The sequence below is a fragment of the Papilio xuthus genome, unplaced genomic scaffold (genome assembly GCF_000836235.2).
Source record: "Papilio xuthus unplaced genomic scaffold, Pxut_1.1 DF824655.1, whole genome shotgun sequence".
In the NCBI taxonomy this organism is placed as follows: Eukaryota; Metazoa; Arthropoda; class Insecta; order Lepidoptera; family Papilionidae; genus Papilio; species Papilio xuthus.
In genome coordinates, this window is record NW_013533994.1 from 946,550 (window position 1) to 965,439 (window position 18,890).

Genomic DNA, 18,890 nt, shown 5'->3' on the forward strand with positions numbered 1-18,890 from the left:
TTATTTGTTAATTTAGGAAAAATAAAGTTTTTTTTTTCATATTGAGACATTTATTTTCTCTTTTAAAACAATTCCAAATCAGTATTATAAATAATATTTACTAAAAATGGACAATAAAATATTGTTATGACATTGCATTTACCATTTGCTATGCTTTCAATAAGCATTCAATGTCACTAATAATTTGACATTATACTGTGGGCTACTTCTTTTTACACAAGTAAAGAAATAACCACATCACCCCAATTAACATTCACATAAACTGTCAATTTACAATGCACTTGAGATCCATTTAAATTGTACAGTATCAAAATAGAACAAAACATAAATGAATACATATATTTATATAAACCAGAAAATAAAACAAGGATATGTGAAGCAACTTATTTATAAACAATACCGATTCAATAACAATAATCCTAAGCTTATGAAATGGGTCATTACAAAATGACAAGTTACTAAACGAGAGACATAAAGGTCTCATTGTTTACAATTAAATTGATGAGTGTGTAAAAGGCAAAATAAAAGGTAAAAGGAATCAATTGGTGTGCGCTTTGCATGATACATGGTATGTTATGATACATGTCATGCTCAAAACATTTACAGATGTAATGGTGATGCCACATGACCAATGGACTGAGTGCCATATGCTGTGATTCAACATTTCTTCAAGAAATGCAGAGTTGTCAACAGTTTGTACTCAGACCAAGTAGCATACCTCTCTAATTCCTCTCTGCCCACCTGTGCGTTTAACCAACGCACGTTGTTTCAACGCACCGTGTGGATTTACGGTTTTTATTATAAAACTACATAGCGGTATCGCTGCTAGGTTTAAACGCCGCCGTACCGCTGTCTCAACGCCCAAATTGTCCATTTGACATTGATGTGACGTGGGGAGCAGCGCGGCGTAAGGCGAATCGCTACACATCCACGTCGCTACTGTCGCCGCTATACTCGTTCCCATCCTCCTCCTCCTCCTCTTCCTGCTCCTCCTTCACCTCCACCTCTAGTGTCTCATCGTCATCATTTTCATCATCAAGTTCCTCTTCATCTAATAAATTACTTAGTGTGCAGTTTTCAGCTCTACCCATTTCTGAAATAATAATAGTTTTGCTAACTAAAAAGATTATGAAATAAATTAGATCATTTTAAACATTTTTACAAGGTTCTATATAAAGAGTTGCCAACAGAGCTCATAAATAACATAAATAATTACTATTTGTTGTATAAACTCTAGGACTATAGTGTATTTTTACAACCTTTTGAAGTATTAATCCAGTTCTTTTAGTAGATAAAAAGTAATACTTACGTTCAACATAAACTTCCAATGATTTTGGTACCATATTTTTTACTTTCCTTAATTCTTCTTCTGAACATTCTCCTTTATCTAATCCTGAAAAGATATTTTGTGTTTTTATACTAAAAGCAAGCTATGTAAAAGTTAATACCAAGTTCTTAGTGCTTTTTTCATAATAATTATTGTGCAAAAGTCAGATTCTTTACTTATTGAGCACCAAAATACTATAATTTTAGATTTTCTTACAAACTCACCATAGAGAAGCCCCATTCTTTTTAATATATCTATATCATCATGTATCTGGAACCTTTTGTTAAAATTAAACATGTACTCTGTCCTGAAAAAGAACAATTAGAAGTTAACATTTAAGATTTCCGCTAGATATCATACTGTTGTTTTTTCTTTTTGTATCAAAAGATGGCAAACGAGCGACCGTTGCCCATAGACATACGCAATTGCATATGTGTTGCCTACCTTTAATCGACGGGGGAGAGGATGCATAGAAAGAAAATATCTTCCCTTTCTATGCATCCTCTCATCCGGAAAGTCCACTTCCACTTCCCATCCTTTCCTAATAAAGAAAAGGATGGGAAGGGAAAGAGGACTAAATTAGGCCTCCAGGACGCACACTCATCAGACGAAACGCGGAATTTCTTCCACTTCACGCCTCTCTTCTGTGTGGTCGTGGTATTTCAGCGGGCGAGCCGGGCCGATTCGTGAGAAGATGTTAAAGCGCTCTCTACCACTGTTAAGACATTTATTCAAAAACTTAGATGTGTGCCTTCTTATGTATTTAAGGAAATATTTACTTACTTATCATTTGATATACTACAGTCTATCAATGCTTTGTCACTTGTATTTACAACTATGAAAGGTAAATGGATGGCAGACGATGGTGAAGGTTTTATACCCTTCTTTTCTGTTTCTTTATTTCTTTCTATTAGACTTTTGAATGATATATGCTGAAAAATTAAGTTTAGAATATTTAAAATAATGATTTTAATGGTATGTGTAAGTTTAATAGTGTATATTAGTGAAATTAAAATTTCTACTCTTAAGTAAACAAGTAAAATATAAAGAGTAGACAAGTTGTTTAAGAAAAAAAATGTAATCTAAAAATAGCCAATATAACTCCTTTTCAAAGTTTATTCACTTAGTTTGCTACTGCCAGTAATCCAATTAGAATATTGAAGAATAATGAAACCTATCTATTTGATTGTAATTCAAAAATCAAAAACAATTATAATTATTGTAAACTGTATTTTGTACTTATAAAAAAATAATAAAAAACTAAAAACCCGATTACGACTATATAGGTGATATCAGTATCGACATATTATATTTACAAAAAAATACACGTGAAAAACGTTAATCTGCCAAGTGAATTGGGTAATAAAGCAAAAAGTGTTACCTGTAATATAAGCTCCTGTAATTGTTGAGTTTTCCTTTGTATCTGCTCCAACTTGGTCTGCTTCTCCTTCTCGAGCGCGGCACACTCCTGCGCTGAGTTGGTGGGCAGCCCCAGCCATCTTATCTCTTTCTTCTCTTTTGATATTATATTCATTGCCATTAACACGTTTAACGCGTCATATACTCTTCTCCGAATATTTTTCTGGTCATATTGCTGGAATTTTATAAAGTATTTAAGTAATAATGTAGACTTTTAGAGGAACCTTAGTAATTCTTATTTCTAATGAGATTCTTTTGATGGCATTTAAATTTGACAATAGCAAGGGGAATAAGTCAATAATGAATCTAATTAATTAAAAAGAACAATATGGAATCATTTCTGAATATTTTTTAAAACCTGATAATGAAGATAGTTTGTTTACTAACCTGGGAGTCAGCAGAGCTGTGCATCCCGGCTGTGAACTCTAACACTAGTTCGTCCGCAACTTCGTTGTACGACGTGAATCCTTTGTTTCTCACCTTCTCACAAACTTTCATAGAAAAATGTCGCAGTCCTTTACCCACTTTATCAGCATGCTTACGTCTTTTTGTTGTGCTGAGAAACATATAAATAAACACATTAGCTAACTACATTTGTGCACTGTCACAATTGCCGAAACTTCATACAAAAGCATATTGCCAACCCTCTCTGTTATCAACTTATCATTAATATATGAAATGCTGATTTGAATCAAGATTACAATGCTGCAAATCACAGTATATCTGTAAGAGTAAGTCAATATACTTTCAGCATGTATAAACAGCTGACAAAAAAAATTTAAATCATTACAACACATGACTGCCTATTATTCATTTCCTCCGTCTTAGACACAAACATGCCACACAAATGTCAATCAGTAAATGTCTAAAAATAATGAGAAAATGTATTGTCATTGTATAAAATAAAATGTAACACTTACTACTCTGCTGGAGGATCATTATCCGAATCATGTCTTCTCCTAGAAGCATGAGACATTGAAGATGATGAATTAGATTTTCTATTTGATTTGACCGGAGATTCTGGTTTAGGCAGGATTTGAACTAATTTTGGTACTGTCTGTGTAATTTGCTGTTCCAATAAATGCTCCTGATATTGTTCCTGCAAATTAGAATGTTCATTTTAAGCATTATGTTTATAGTTTCAAAATGCGATGGCAATGCTATCAATAACATTTGAAATAATGAAAGAAGTAAGTTTATAATCATAGAATTTAGTTAACTACATTTTTTTTTAGTTTAGTAACGGTTTACTCAAAACACCTGTACAAATATATCCATCCTGACAGATTAAGAACTCTTTGTAAACAGACAATGGGATATTCATAATAACTTTCTTGTTAAATTACAGTTTGAATATAAAGTACCTTAGGTTCCACCTCTACTTCAACTTCTATGGGTTCAGTTTTAGGTACAATTTTTTGTAAATGTGTTAATGTTTCAACAGGTACTGGCACCAATTCTGAAAGTAAATTCAATTACTATCATCATATGCCACCAATAAACACACATGACACATTATTATTGACACACAAAAAAGTTCTCAAAGTTTGGAATTCATTAGACATATATTCAATATAAAAGTTTTGGTTGTACAGTTTCTATAAATACATACAAGTTCTCTTTTTACACAATCCCATCGGATTTGTGAGGATAGTACACATTTTAGTATTTAGATGCTCATTCATTCTATTATAGAAGGTTCATGCATCATACATGGACAGAAAAACTGACACTGGTAACTTTTTCCAATCCTTACGTATAGCCACAAGGAACAATGATTCAAATCTCTTTTGTTCAAACACTCCTTATTGAAGGTAAAGTTGGTATGTAGGTACGGTAAGGTAATTTAATATGGACATATACTACAATACTAATGTGTGTGCGATAATGATGATAAAGTTGTCACTTGTCAAACAACATAGTGTGGCACTATGATATTTTGGTTAGGACTAGTATAGAAGATTTGTTGGACTTAGATATATCATTAAATCTAAGTGTTCAAAATGGTAAATTTACATTAACAATCAAAACAGTACACTTACTTGATGCACACTTTACCCCAGACGTAACTTTAATTGGGCAAAAGACAGGTGTCTGAAATGAAAAACATAAATATCTATTTAGAAACTTTGTCCAAATTGATTTCATTTTTTAATAAAATGTTACATTGTAGTATTGTTCCTATTAAGAATTAAATATAAAGGTCTTTTGATGATTAATTGTTATACAACACAAGCTTTTTACTGTATTGACCTTTGGAAGAACTGAATTTTGTTTATAAAGTCCCTCTATCCTTTCAAGTTATATACAGAAAAGATGATCTGGTTATACACAAAAACATATGCTAGTGGTAAAGCTCCACATTGAACCTAGAAGCTGCACTTGAGGCAAACTTTAACTAAAATACTAAATAAATACAACTAATCAAACAGCAACTTGATTTTGTAACTTGTATTGACTGCTTCCTATTTAGTAGAGCCTTGGATAAATATTATGAAATCTACAAGATATTCCTAAAGCTTTCCATCTTATGATGAAAAACAAACAATCATCATTATAGAAGGCCTATTGTAATAGTTGTACATAGGCCCTTCTCAAAGTTCACCCTTTTCAATTAAGATTTATATAAAACAATGCAATTTTAATTTATATAATCATTTAGTGTTCATCAGGATGAAACAAGAATGACTAAAACCAAAATCTACTACTATACAAACTAAATACTAATTGTGATATAAGAACATGAAATTCTTTTCTATTCCTCAGAGATTTACCACAGAATCTGACAACAGAATTGAAAATTCAATTTCATTGTAGAGTTTTGTTGTTCAACTAAACAACTCTAGCTATAAGTCCAAATAAGTTATAATAAAATACTATTGCTCTATAAATTGTTGCGGTATTACATATTATTAAACTGGTATATACACAACATACATATATTGATAATATAGTAATGCTCAACATATGAGAACTCAAAGCATAAAAAAAGAAAATACTGTGTCCAAAATATTTATTATTTAAAGATTAAATAAATACTATACATCAGGTTATTAAACATCCCAATTTTAAAACATGTTAAGACATTAATATACAACTTTATAGTTCATACATTTGTTAGTTAGGAGAGTTGGATTACCCGGGTAAAATCTAAAAATCTTTACCACCTTGCTTAATAAATGAAGTCTGTATGCACAGTTTTAATTTAGAAAGTTTTTGCACCAAATCTTATTGGAATTCAGTACAGCATCATTTACAACCTCTAAAGAGAAGAGGCATAGTGAGATTTTTTTTTCCACCAAACATTTGCTACATTTCAAAATTAATCAAGGATTATTGTTATTGTGTTGAACCTATGCTGAGCTGGACCTAAAGTTTATAAAATCGTACTAACGTAATGTACATGTAAGACCTTAGACCCAAAGTAATGTCTTGTACAAATATGTATCGAAAAAAAGAGGTAATTAACTAACCTGAGTATTTATTTTTCCTTCAGCAACAGCTGGAAGTTTATATATTTTCACAGGATTTGCTTTGACTTTAACTGGGACAGTAGTAGTTTGATTGTTTGAATTTTGTACTACTTTCACCATTTGTGGTTGACCTAAAAATTTCACAACAAAACTTTAAATACTGTCCTAACTTTAAAGAAAAGGGCTACAATGTTAAGTTTATATCGTAATCAAACCTACGACCATAACATAAACAAACAGTGGAACGTGTATTTCGAAGCTTTGCGCCCATAACGCCCCATCAAATCATGACGCCTAATTTACATACCGGACAAAATTGGTTAGTTACAGCACTACATAACAAATTTTGTGTTTAAATTATACGAAATAAAATGCTAAATCCACGAAATCTAACATCACTACTTACTAACCATTGGCGTCATGTATAAGGAATTTTACTATACTAGGTTTCTGGGACATTTTCTTCGTAATCTTCCCAAGGGATATCCATTTACGTATCTCACATTAGCAACTCAAAGAAACTTATTTAACGAAAATAAACTATCTCAATTCAACTTGCTTGGTCAAAATGGCGACAACATATTTAGGATATGATTGAAGGTCAGAAATTGCAATGATGTACGTTCTATTAAATAAACCACCTAATTCTTTATAGCTTCATGTACCCTCTGACAATGTAATATCACTAAAAATCTTCGGTGATAATAATTAAAGTCAAATAATAAACAAGTACTTCAAGAAAGTCAACGATGACCGCCGCCGGTCTTAAAATTTACCAGCTGATTGGATGACGCCTGTTCACGTGTATATCCAAAACCAGAAACCCCCGCCGGAATTTATTTCCGGAAAAGGCGCGAAACTATAGATGAATACAGTGACATCTGTCGTTAAAAACAATGCTAATTTGATCTATGCTTTGACCATAAACTATAAAGTTTTTCTTCAGCTGGTTGAAATTTTTGTTTTCAGTCGGCAACAAAGACAGAATATCACCTGTACAAGTTGAATTGGCCTAATGAAAGTTCTAAAATAATTTAAAACATTCTAGCTGTTTTAAATCTATTTTTCTTTGTTCAAGGGAGAATTTCGTTTTAAACAAAGGTTTGGTTTTGTAATTTCAAGAACAAGAAATTTTAGTTTACCCTAATACTATACATACAGTAAATAGCGAATGAATTTTTTAAAACTTTAGTCTTATTTGTCAAAAGCTTTTATATAAAATACAGTCTGCTTAGATTTAAGACTTTGCGCCAAGACTTGGATTAAAGGTACTGTAACCGTGCAATAAAATCTTTAAAAACATGCACTTGCATTGACATTTAAATGACAGTAACATTTTCCTACTTTGTTTTAACTTTTTAGGAGGGAGTACTGAGTATTTTTTTTTTGTTTTACTAAACCTTTTTCAAATTATTTTATTTGTGAATAAATTAATATAACCTTTATGTGATTCTATTTGTGATATATGTAGTTGTGATATATTTGACAGTAGAGAGATTTGTGGACGTGAAGATGTATTTAACTTTACACTTAGTACTTTATTCTATTTCAATAAATATTGTGTACTTAATACAACTAAAGGATATTAATGTCCCACCTGAACATATGGGATACATATTTAATTTATTTCCTAGCCTAGCTGAAAGTTGTAAAGTTGATTCTAATTGTGTATATAAAAATATTATTGAACACAAATCTTGTTGGGGTTATGAACCTGGATGCAATAAGAATGTCTCTTACCATGTCAGGCCTCGCTGCCCTGGCGATCACAGAGGATGGGTAAAGACAAAAAAGGCCCAGTATGACACATTTTATACACAAGCAGATTTTGGTAATATTTTTTATCACATATTTGCAAACACAAAGTGTTTATTTTTTATTTTAAATATTAAAATTACAGGTTATGTTAAAGATCAGATTGAAGAACTACAAGTGATGTGTGAAGCATCATATCTTCATGACAGTTCATTAGAATGTTCAAAATATTTAAGGTATGAATAGACTTTAAATACAATGAAATTTAATACAAGCAGAAAATTGTATACATATGAAATTATTCATTCAATATATTTCAGGTTCTGTAGAGGAAGAAATTTAATGCTGAATTTTACAGGTTTAATTGGCAGAGGTGATAACTTGCGTTATAAAATGGATATTTTATCTGAAGGACAAATTGGTGAGTACTTTGCACCTCAAAACCCACATCTAGTTCTATTTTTTGTGTAATTTTGTTAAATAATTAATGTAAAAATGATATGAAATAGGAATAAAATAAAATAAATTCTATTTCTAGTGATTATTTTGTGGTTTATAATTTTTAGGTGGTTATTGTAATTACTATGAAGACAGGCTCAAAGCTGAAGCAGAACATATGAGTGCTCTACAATCATGGGCTCCGGAAATGGTGAATTTTATCAAAACTCCTTATAGACCAATCTTTGATGAGAAATGTGATATTGTTATTGAGAAACCAACATATATAATGAAATTGGATGCAAGTAAGTGCTTTTTTTTTATAAAATCAGAAACGCTATGTATTTCAAAAATTTACAAGCATGTTGCATTTTGTGTTTATATAATAATTTGTATATTTGTGTATGTAAAAAAAGGAACACTATAAATGTAAGATATGTTTGTCTTAATTTCAGCTGTGAATATGTACCATCACTTTTGTGACTTCTTCAACCTTTATGCATCACTTCACGTCAATTCCACACATCCATCCACTTTCACTAAAGACAACCATATTCTTATTTGGGAGACTTTTACTTATGATTCCGCTTTCAAAGATGCATTCAAAGCATTCACATCAAATAAGATTTGGGATTTGAAAAAATTTCGAGGAAAAATAGCATGCTTTAGAAATGTTGTCTTTCCACTTTTGCCTAGAATGATATTTGGGTTGTATTATAACACACCTTTGGTAAGTGTCTCATAATTTTAATAATTTGTATTATATATTAAATTTAATAAATCTAAGTTATTTGAATAGGTTTTACTTAAATTATTTTATTATTTAATAGTGAAAATGTCTTGCTTTACTTAACTGCTTGATTAAGTATGCTGTGATATACTAAACATAATACAGATAATTCTTTTGAATTCCTAATTTGGGAAATGAATAGAAATTTAATCACCCTTAACTTAGGGTAGGCTCTGAACCGAGGAGTGGGGACATATAGTGAACCAATGATGATGATGATAGAAATTTAACTATTACATTCAATTCAATTAACATTTAAAATCGATTTTTGTTTCAGATATATGGTTGCGAAAGAAGTGGTTTGTTCCATGCATTTTCTAAACATTTATTGCACTCTTTAGATATCAAACCTCAAATCCGAAGCAATGATAAGATAAGGGTTACATTACTGTCTCGAGGAACAACATATAGAGCCATACTTAATGAGAAGGAGATAGTTGAAGCGTTAGTCAAAGTGAAAGGTTACCATGTGCAACGGGTAGTGTATGACAGAACAGTACCATTCACTGAGCAGTTAGAGATAACGCATAATACGGATGTGTTTATTGGTATGCATGGTGCTGGATTAACTCATCTTCTCTTTTTACCTGATTGGGCTGCTGTGTTTGAAGTGTAAGTTTTTTTTCTTAATTCACTATTATAAGACAGAAAGTATAGAGAATGTCTTACATGAATCTTTTATCTGAATGAAATATCAAATAAATGTTATTCCTAACCTTGCTGATAAAACCTTTGGGTTGGTTAAATTTATAAAGCAAAATGATAAGCTATTTCATCAGGTCATCATAATCTCTCTCGCTCTACCAACACACCTGAGCTTGGGATGACTAGGCCATATGTTATGTGTTCTTTATACATTAGTATAGACTTAACATGCTCCATTATATTATTCCAGATACAACTGTGAGGATCCTAACTGTTACTCGGACTTAGCCAGACTCCGTGGTCTTAAATATGTAACCTGGGAGAAGAAGAATAAACTTACACAACAAGACAAGGTATTCATTAAATGTATATAAATTTGTGTACATGATATAATTATTGTTTTATTAATCATTTGGGTCAATGTTTTGTGTATGTCAAACTGCCAATAGCAGTTGTATGGTACCATGATATTACACAGCCATATTACTATATTGTTAGTTCTATTTTATTCATACTAAATGAAAGGGATGGATGCATGTGTTTCAACAGTGGGGACCCACATTTACTGCTTCATTTGACTGGGGAAATATTTCAGTTTTTTCCAAGTAATAGAGAGAGATAAAAATATATTCTTGTATTAATTTTATAAATAAAATTATCGTGTCATAATGTTAGTTACCATACTTTCAAACGGCTTGATCGATTTTTATGAAATTTTATAAGCATATATGTTCAGTTGGTCTGATAATCGGCTTCTATCTATTTTATTTAATGTGGCACGGACGGTGTCGTGGACAACAGCTACTATATTAATATAATAAGCCCAAGGTAATTGCTGCGTATTATTATGTTAATTTGTGATTTAAATATAAATTTCAGGGTCATGGACCGGGCGGTGCTTCTCACGCTAAATTCACCAACTATTCCTTCGACGTGGTGGAGTTCTTAAGGCTTGTGGAGGTTTGCGCGGCGCATGTCAGGTCGCGGAAGGATTTCAAGAATTTCATCGAAGCATCTACAAAGAAGGCACTACACGAAGAACTATAGGAATTAGTAAACAGTTTTTGTACAGTTTCCGACCTCTGAAACGCAGTATTTGATTGTGAAACTAGCGATTGCTCGCGACTTCGTTGGCGTGAAAATAAAAAAATAGCTTAAGTTATTTCCGCACACGTAAGCTACCTTCCAGTTAAAATCCCTGTAAAATTGGTTCTCGGAGATTAACCGGAACAAACGAGGATTAGCAGACGGACATACGACCAGATAACCATTTTAATAGTTGGATTTCCTTTATAAGCAACGTAAATACATCATGTTGGCGAATTTTGATTTCGATATTACACACAGTCAATCCTCTTTTATTAATTGTATAGATCTAAATCAGTGATATTTTTATAAGATCGTGTTTTTTATATTTAGTTCCTTAATACTCAAATAGATCGAATCATGAATTTAGCATTTTCAAGGTGCCATGTTGTATAATTTTTTTTAACTTATAATTTGTTCATTTAAGCAAAATAATGATTTACTAAACTTCATAATTTCAATGATAATTTAAATAATGAGTAATAAAGGTTAAATTGAAATATTTTATTAATTAAAATTTACTTTAAAAAAATTAAGCACTAAAACTTAAACGAAGTAATTGACGTCGTATAATCTCAGCGTATGTGAAATAATAATTTTACTTAAATACAAAGTTTAAGACCTAATTGCGCCTATAAATTAAATTGAAATTAATAAAAAATAAAACGTGATAACAAAGTGATAATTATGTATATAATTTTAATTAATAAGTTTTAGTAAACAAATAATTATAAAATATTTGTCGTTTTATTGATATCGTTTCACATGATATTCGGCCCGATCCAGGAATGAAACACGTAACGTATGTAGTATTTATTCTATGATATTTGATTAAAAACTACGCAATTAAATACAATATAATAAAAAAAAATTGCATTGTATTTAATTGTTTTTGAGTACAGAGTTAGTTTAAATGTGCATTGTAATATCGAATAAGGCGACGATCCGTTGATGTAATCAGTATTATTTATGATTTCACGAATGCACCGCTAGTTTAATTGTATCAGCGGAGAGCGTAACTACCGTAATTATAGGCCGCGATGTCCAGATAAATTGGTCGGCCGCTACTTCGTCCGCGCCCTCCCGTGCCTCCCCTGCCCCCCGCGCCCTTCCATGCCCCCCGCGCCCCCGTGTCCCTCCTGCACAACTGAATTATTGATATGTCCTGTTACGTTAATCCTCACAATCTTTATGCAATCGTGCCCTTTACATACATGTTAATCACAATCTTAAGCACGCCTACTGTCTACTGACATCTTTTATATCTTTAATCAATGTTTTGGTTTTACATTTGTGTATGGTAATGAAGATTTTAAACTATTTTTAAGTCCAATAATAATATTTACATGTTGAATACTAAGGATTACTGAGTTGATTAAGTTAAAGTACGGTATGCAAACTGGATAAATGAGTAAATTTGGTACTTACATACGACCGCTAAACAATGAAATATAAGGTGAAAACATACAAATTGTCTATACCTTTTACAACATCCAGGAACTGGCTCGCACATCGTTTTCATCCTGGTAAAAAAAAACTTATTGGAATTTAACGAGTTAACATACTATACTTCATGTTTGGATCCGTCATATCTCTAGAATATGCTGAAAATTATCTAAATGTTTTAAGTAATATCTAAACCTTTTACGCTTGCTTCACGTGCCCAATTCGGAGACAAACGGAGATACTGAAAAATTTATGTTTATGTTTCACGTAAAGAACACTCAACTCGCCTACCATAACCATTTTAAGAAGAAACCTGTTGATCGGTTAAAGTAGCAGGTTTTGTGCAACTTGTTAATAAATTACTAATCTGTTCAGTAGTTCCCTAAGGCGTTCCTAATAAGGCGTGTAATACCATCTTAGCTAAGTTGCGCCCTCTGAAATTGGTTGCTAGGTAGATTTCCTGATTGTGGACTAAGAATTTGAATTATTATACAAAACTTTGCTGTCAATTCGCTTGTAACGATTTATTTTGCGTTCTACTGTTTACTTATTACTATTTGTTGTGATTTAGGGCGCTATTTTATTAGTTGATAACTCGATTGTTATACTTAATGCAGGGAATTCCCGTATACGGGCTACTACTAATGAAAATAATCGGTCGATGTAAAGCAAGCGTCGTGAGAGTTTAAGTAAGTTTAAGTGAGTTAATTAAGCTACAATGCGCTGTAAAGAAAGGACGCGTGCGGGCTCCAACGACTCATGAAAACGGTTTTTGCACAGCGCATGCGGCCGCTAACGACTAATTAGACTGCACCCTTATGTTTGAGTTTTAGATTTTTTTTGTAAAATAGTTTCTTTTGCATTTATTTCTTTAGTCACTTAGATTTAATAATTAAGTACTCAAATTAATTTATATGTGAAAACATCTCATACGTTAAACACATCTGCATGTCTACTTAATGAATAGAAAATGAAAAGTACGTAAAAACTTTTAAAGTTACGTAATAAAATTAAAATTGATAAACGTTTCTGGTTAAGGAAAAAATGAAGGAGGCTGCGGAGATGCGGTAAATTGTAAAACAATCGCAGAAGGAGGCAATATTTACAGAGGCGGAATTAATGACCGATGCCCACTCGGCCCCGGGCTTCGTACCTTATAACTTTTCCGTTTAAACAGATCGTATCGCTAAATAAGAATCGAACTGCTAATTGAAATAAATTCGAAAATGCTTATAACTCTTTAACTGTACAAACTGAATCATTTTCAATCAATATTTATTATGTATTTGTTATTGCATAATAACTGTGTCGCATTATAAAATTATGACTAAAATGCTTATTCAAAATTCGTCAGACCCTAGGTACAGTACGGAAACTGAAAAATTGATGATTGTTTTATTGTCTACAATATATATTCTATCTTTTAAACTAGTCATTTCGAATGAAAGAACTAATGTACAATTAAATAATTAAAACGGGTTCATTAAAAAACAAAATTAACATGTTCTAACCGTAATGAAGTAACCTTACAAATAACTTACTGTAACCGTTGTTTAGAACAAAAAAATAAATTCATTCATCATAGCTTTCTATACAAGTGACAAGGAACTGGCAATGTCAAGTGAATTAACGGCACCTGCAATCACGAAGTGTACGCTCTTAGTGATGGAATGGGAACAAAATGTTTCGAGTCGAGCATTTTATTCGATAATGGCCCACCGATTAAGGTACTGAATCGCCGATCAACAATGGCACAAACAAACAGAAGGTAACAGAACGAAGACAAACATTCGTGGCTCTTTCAAAAGCTCAGTACAATGGTCGTCATCAATTACAGGCAATAGATCGGCCAACATCATTTGTCCGTCCGTCCGTTACTCGGCTGGGGCATTCCCACGGCACTCGGGCACTCGGGACGATCGTGTTTGTTGTCGGAATATGTCCAACGAGAAATACTTACTAATAGAAAATTGTTTCTGATTGCGTTGTTTGTTCTCTATTTCGCTCGACTTCTCCACATTTATAACAATAAAACTATTATATTTCACTTTGAACTCTATTATGTCTGTAGTATTATATATAAGGTTATGTTAAGGTTCAACTGAAATTTACGAGTTTCTTTAGTTTCATAGATAGTAAAAAACTAATAGATTTGAAAGATAGTACATATTCTATGCTAACAAGTACATCTATACATGTATACATATATCACCGCTGTCTACATTTTTGTCTCCGTTCAATTCCAAACATTACATGGACATAAAAGAAATATATTTTCATATCTTAACATTTAAATAAAACAAAATATAATTAATGATTTATACAAGGACATATTGTTGCGTTGTACTTGCCTGTTTAATCTTTCATATTAAAGCAAGCAATTCATGAATTTTATCTTGGGATTATAATTATGCAGAACGATGCGAACCGTTGTTGTTGAGATCTTATCAATACCAAGAGCGGAGAGAAATTGCTCCGATCATGAGATAATCTGTGCGAAGCCGAAATTGATCGTGATATGGGCGCGTTCTTCGGAGGCCCACCGCCGAACACCAGTCCACGCCCACTGCTGGCCTTTGTATGTTTTAACTGTCAATTTATTTTTATAACATCGATACATGGAAATGTTGGAGTCGCCTATGACACTTCGCTTTTAGAGTTTCACCAGATTGACCACGCTAAATGAAAATCCGTCATCTCTGTCTACCCTTTTGGGTTAGAGGTGTTGGTTAAAGTGTTCGACTCTAGTGAGTATAGTAAAAGAGCTTTCACATGAGACACTTTAAATGTATTGAAGCTCAAGTTTTAAGCCGATGTTAAAACCTTTCGAGTATAGCAACAATAGTGCCGACTTAAAAGCTTATAATTTAAAATGGAGCAAACGGCTCACCTCAATTCGGAACCTGTACGGTGCACATTGTTGCCGTGGCGGTGTGGCGGGCGGCCCGGCGAGAGTATCGCTCGTGAGGCGCATCGGTCACCGTGTCATTATTTACACATATTAGCTCCAGATTTCAGGTCAGCTCACAGCGTAGCCTCATTCTATCTCTCGGTCAATAAATATCAGATTAAAATGCCGCTATTGTAGCCTTCACACACAAACTAGTACCGTGGCTTTCAATAACGGTTCGCACTATGCAGATTATCGTGGCAGCGATAACCGCGACGTGAAAGCGATAGGAGAGACTCGCGGTGCAGCCAGAGACGCGGGCTCGACGGCGCCCAGCACTCGATCACACGCCGTCGGTCGTACTCGCATTGCATTGTGATCTCATATGAACCATGTCTTGTGATTAGAACTCGCTCCCTTTGTACTCGCCATTGCATATGGACAATACAGTCGTTATACCTTTTGCCCCGTTACATATGATCGAAATTAAATATCTAACCAACGCTAACATATTCAAACGTTTACACAAACCACATACGTTATAACAATGATAGGGAACTCAAAAAGTCACTTTGTCCAACAAATCGAGCCATTTTATCGAACATCACCTGTATTTAACAAAACCTATATAGTTGTAATTAGAAAAATTAAAGACATAATAACATTATTGAAACATTATGTTTTTGATAGAGTTACATTATTGTTGCATTGCATTGTACCTTAAATTATTCTCACATATAATAGATTATTAAAACGTAGGTTCGTATATATGTAAAGTTCGCGGTTGTGACGCAATGACGCAAGTGACGCGTAGCCTAGAACTTGTCGTCGGTGCGTCGTCAAACAGTTGTAAACGAAGCTCGTTTAAATCATTTGTAAGGTGGCAACTGTTGCAACATATATTTGTAAACTACCTATATTTTTGAACAGTTTGAATAACATCTGATAGTTTTGATTAGATTATTGTTATGACTTCGCAATCATATTTACTGATTGTAAATTGTATGTGATATTTTTCCACATTTGACAATTAGCTCTTACGCAAAAATGGCAATAAATTTAACATATATTTAAGAAATTCCGAAGGGATATCTTATCTTATATCTTTAAATGAGCAATTCTTTCTATATATATATATATATATATATATATAGAAAGAATATTCCAATAATATATGTATTATGGAGCCGATTCGAACGATTTTCATAAAATTTAGTATATAGGGGGTTTCGGGGGCGATAAATCGATCTAGCTTGGAATCATTTTTAGAAAATGTCATTTTATTCGTGTTTTATCGATAATCAACTTATTATAAACAAAAACTTAACTTTTTCTATCGGTAAGATCGAAAAATATTATTCATATTTCATCATTTTATTAGTAATTCTTAAATAAAATTTCCAAAAAACAAAATTAAAAAAAAATACCGATCGGTCATCCAGGTACTTTTTAATTAATATTTGAAAGATTAGTAATCTTATTTGATATTAACGTAAAACAACAATGGAAAAATCGGACGACTTTAATTCCAAAAATCAACACGTAATATTAGTTTGAGTACATTGTAAGTTCTATATGTTGGTGTTTACTTACTAAAGCCAGCATCGTAGCTGCAGTAACAAAAAACAGATTTAGGGACATTTCTCTACGATATGAAGACACACAATTGATATAAACCAGCTGTAATTCGACAGGAAGAAATGTTGGCTGTGTGAACTAATTTTTACACTTTTTGCATAGATTTTGTGTCGAAAGCACAGTTTTCTGAGACAAAATTAATGGTTTACTGTGACCTCTTATTAAGGTAACATTTAAATTAGTATGAATCACAGGATCGATTAATGTCAGGTTAACTATTCGTCAGTGACATATATTGCATAAAAAATATTAATATATTATAATATAGAAGTTAAGCGAGTGTGTAATATTGTGGTAATATTAAAAGTTCATAGGTGAACGTTGCTTTGATATGCGCAAGTCGGGTTTAATCTGGGGATATGAGCACAAAAAGAGTCAATGGATGGCCGATGTGTCAAGGTGGTGGCATATCCGAACCCACGTCAGACTCTAAGTAGCGCTCAATTAAGTAACCAAGGCCACAATACTGTCAGCTCTAACTCTAATAAAAGTGTTTATCGACGACACGATTTATTATTGAATTTTCCTAAATAGTGTAAAAATATAATCAAAGTCTAGTAGTTCGTTAAAATTACTTTTGAATGATGTATCTATTAACGTTATGTATTATATTTTTTTTTAAATTTTGTTAACGATGTTTTAGTTAAATGTAGTTAAGTTGTCCCGGCCTTGAATGTTCAGTAAGGGTATACACTAGGATGCAATCCGTTAATGGTGTTGGCTTACTGAAATAACTATTTCAGTTTCATGCTGAAAATGTTACTCTAATTTACTTATAATTATTTTTATATCTTCCATGTATGTGTTGCGGTAACGCACCTGCAACTCTGGTCGTTGCGTTAACGGTCCGTCACTGACGCTAAAGCCCAGTGACGGTGATGATCTTTTATCAGGCGGCCCGCATATTTCTTTGACGTTTTCATTACCTATACTGACTGTAAATTATAAAAATTCTGTAATTACAAATCTAAAAAAAGATTATTGTTATAGTAACTATATGGATAAAGCAATTAAGGTGCTGTATGTTATTGGTTTACTCTTCTAAAATTCAGTTAAAGTGGTTAAGGGCCGTTGGTGTTCTTAATAGCATCTGAATATTAAACATCTGATGGTATCGGTTCGATAGCTCTCAAACAATTCCAAGTGGGACTAAGGCAACAATACTTATGAGAGCTGACGTGGTGGCATTTTAAGATGTGACTGTCTTCTTTCATCGCTTCGAGTGTTGTTCTTGCTCAAGTTGGTATTGTCAATATAAGTGGCGGACTGTTTCTTAAATATATAATACTTCTAGTTCAAAGACAGATATGCAAGCGAGACGTGTTAAAATACACGGTCAAGTGTCATTACATTCATTGAAATGACATAGCCTTGAACAAGTTCGTAATATTTCGTAAACGCTAACACGTTGGTTACGAACTGTATCAGAAGAATTAAATTCCGTAGCCCAATTTTTTGCAATTTGATCTTAATCGTAATATTCGATAAGTAACTTGATAAATTAAATGGAGTAAATGTAGATAGTTTACAAAATGTTTTTTTAATAAATTTCGTCCTTATTAAACCCTATTAGACACCTGTCAGCCGCGACTTTGAAACGAGTGTAATAAAAGTTCGATACAGATCTTTGATTACTACGATTATAAAATAAACAATTGTATGAGACGTGTCTTAAACCTCCGAACAGATCATAGAGAACATCATTCGTATATAGTTGATGAACATGTTGAGGTAGCGTTGACTCGTGTCAGAGCTAGGTCGGCCGGGGCGGACGCGGGCGAGACGCGCGAGTGTGTCGTGTAGTGCCTCCGACATGAGATGGGCGCGATAACCCAGCGTGTCCTGCGAAGCGCCTAGCCGCCGCCCGCCGCTGCCGCCGCCGGCCAAAGTCGCCCGCGGCGCAACGTGCCTCACAGTTTAAATCCGACGTCAAACTATCGATTTGCATAAATCACATCGTTACCAATTTCAATGATTTGACTG

General features: G+C 32.9%; 2 protein-coding genes across 7 annotated transcripts; one reads left to right on the forward strand and one right to left on the reverse strand.

Annotated features, from left to right (window-relative positions):
* Positions 1-325: 325 nt before the first annotated feature.
* Positions 326-7,076, reverse strand: Dp (transcription factor Dp). 6 transcript variants are annotated; one of them, XM_013325954.1, is made up of 11 exons: positions 6,996-7,076; positions 6,220-6,350; positions 4,789-4,840; positions 4,111-4,205; positions 3,667-3,845; positions 3,134-3,302; positions 2,709-2,921; positions 2,111-2,259; positions 1,552-1,634; positions 1,310-1,393; positions 326-1,093 (listed from the first exon to the last, which is right to left on the reverse strand). In XM_013325954.1, the coding sequence occupies exons 2-11, from the start codon at positions 6,337-6,339 to the stop codon at positions 921-923; spliced, it is 1,317 nt and encodes a 438-aa protein (XP_013181408.1). In that variant the 5' UTR covers positions 6,340-6,350; positions 6,996-7,076; the 3' UTR covers positions 326-920. The 6 variants fall into 6 exon arrangements, with proteins under 6 accessions (XP_013181408.1, XP_013181406.1, XP_013181405.1 ...); XM_013325952.1 differs by having other exon boundaries at positions 6,953-7,045; XM_013325951.1 differs by having other exon boundaries at positions 6,861-7,040.
* Positions 7,077-7,586: 510 nt separating this feature from the next.
* Eogt (EGF-domain O-GlcNAc transferase) lies at positions 7,587-11,594 on the forward strand. Its single transcript, XM_013325566.1, has 8 exons — positions 7,587-8,050; positions 8,120-8,210; positions 8,295-8,395; positions 8,541-8,717; positions 8,868-9,142; positions 9,480-9,814; positions 10,098-10,200; positions 10,727-11,594. Exons 1-8 carry the CDS (start codon positions 7,732-7,734, stop codon positions 10,892-10,894), a joined length of 1,569 nt encoding a protein of 522 aa, XP_013181020.1. The 5' UTR covers positions 7,587-7,731; the 3' UTR covers positions 10,895-11,594.
* Positions 11,595-18,890: the final 7,296 nt, after the last annotated feature.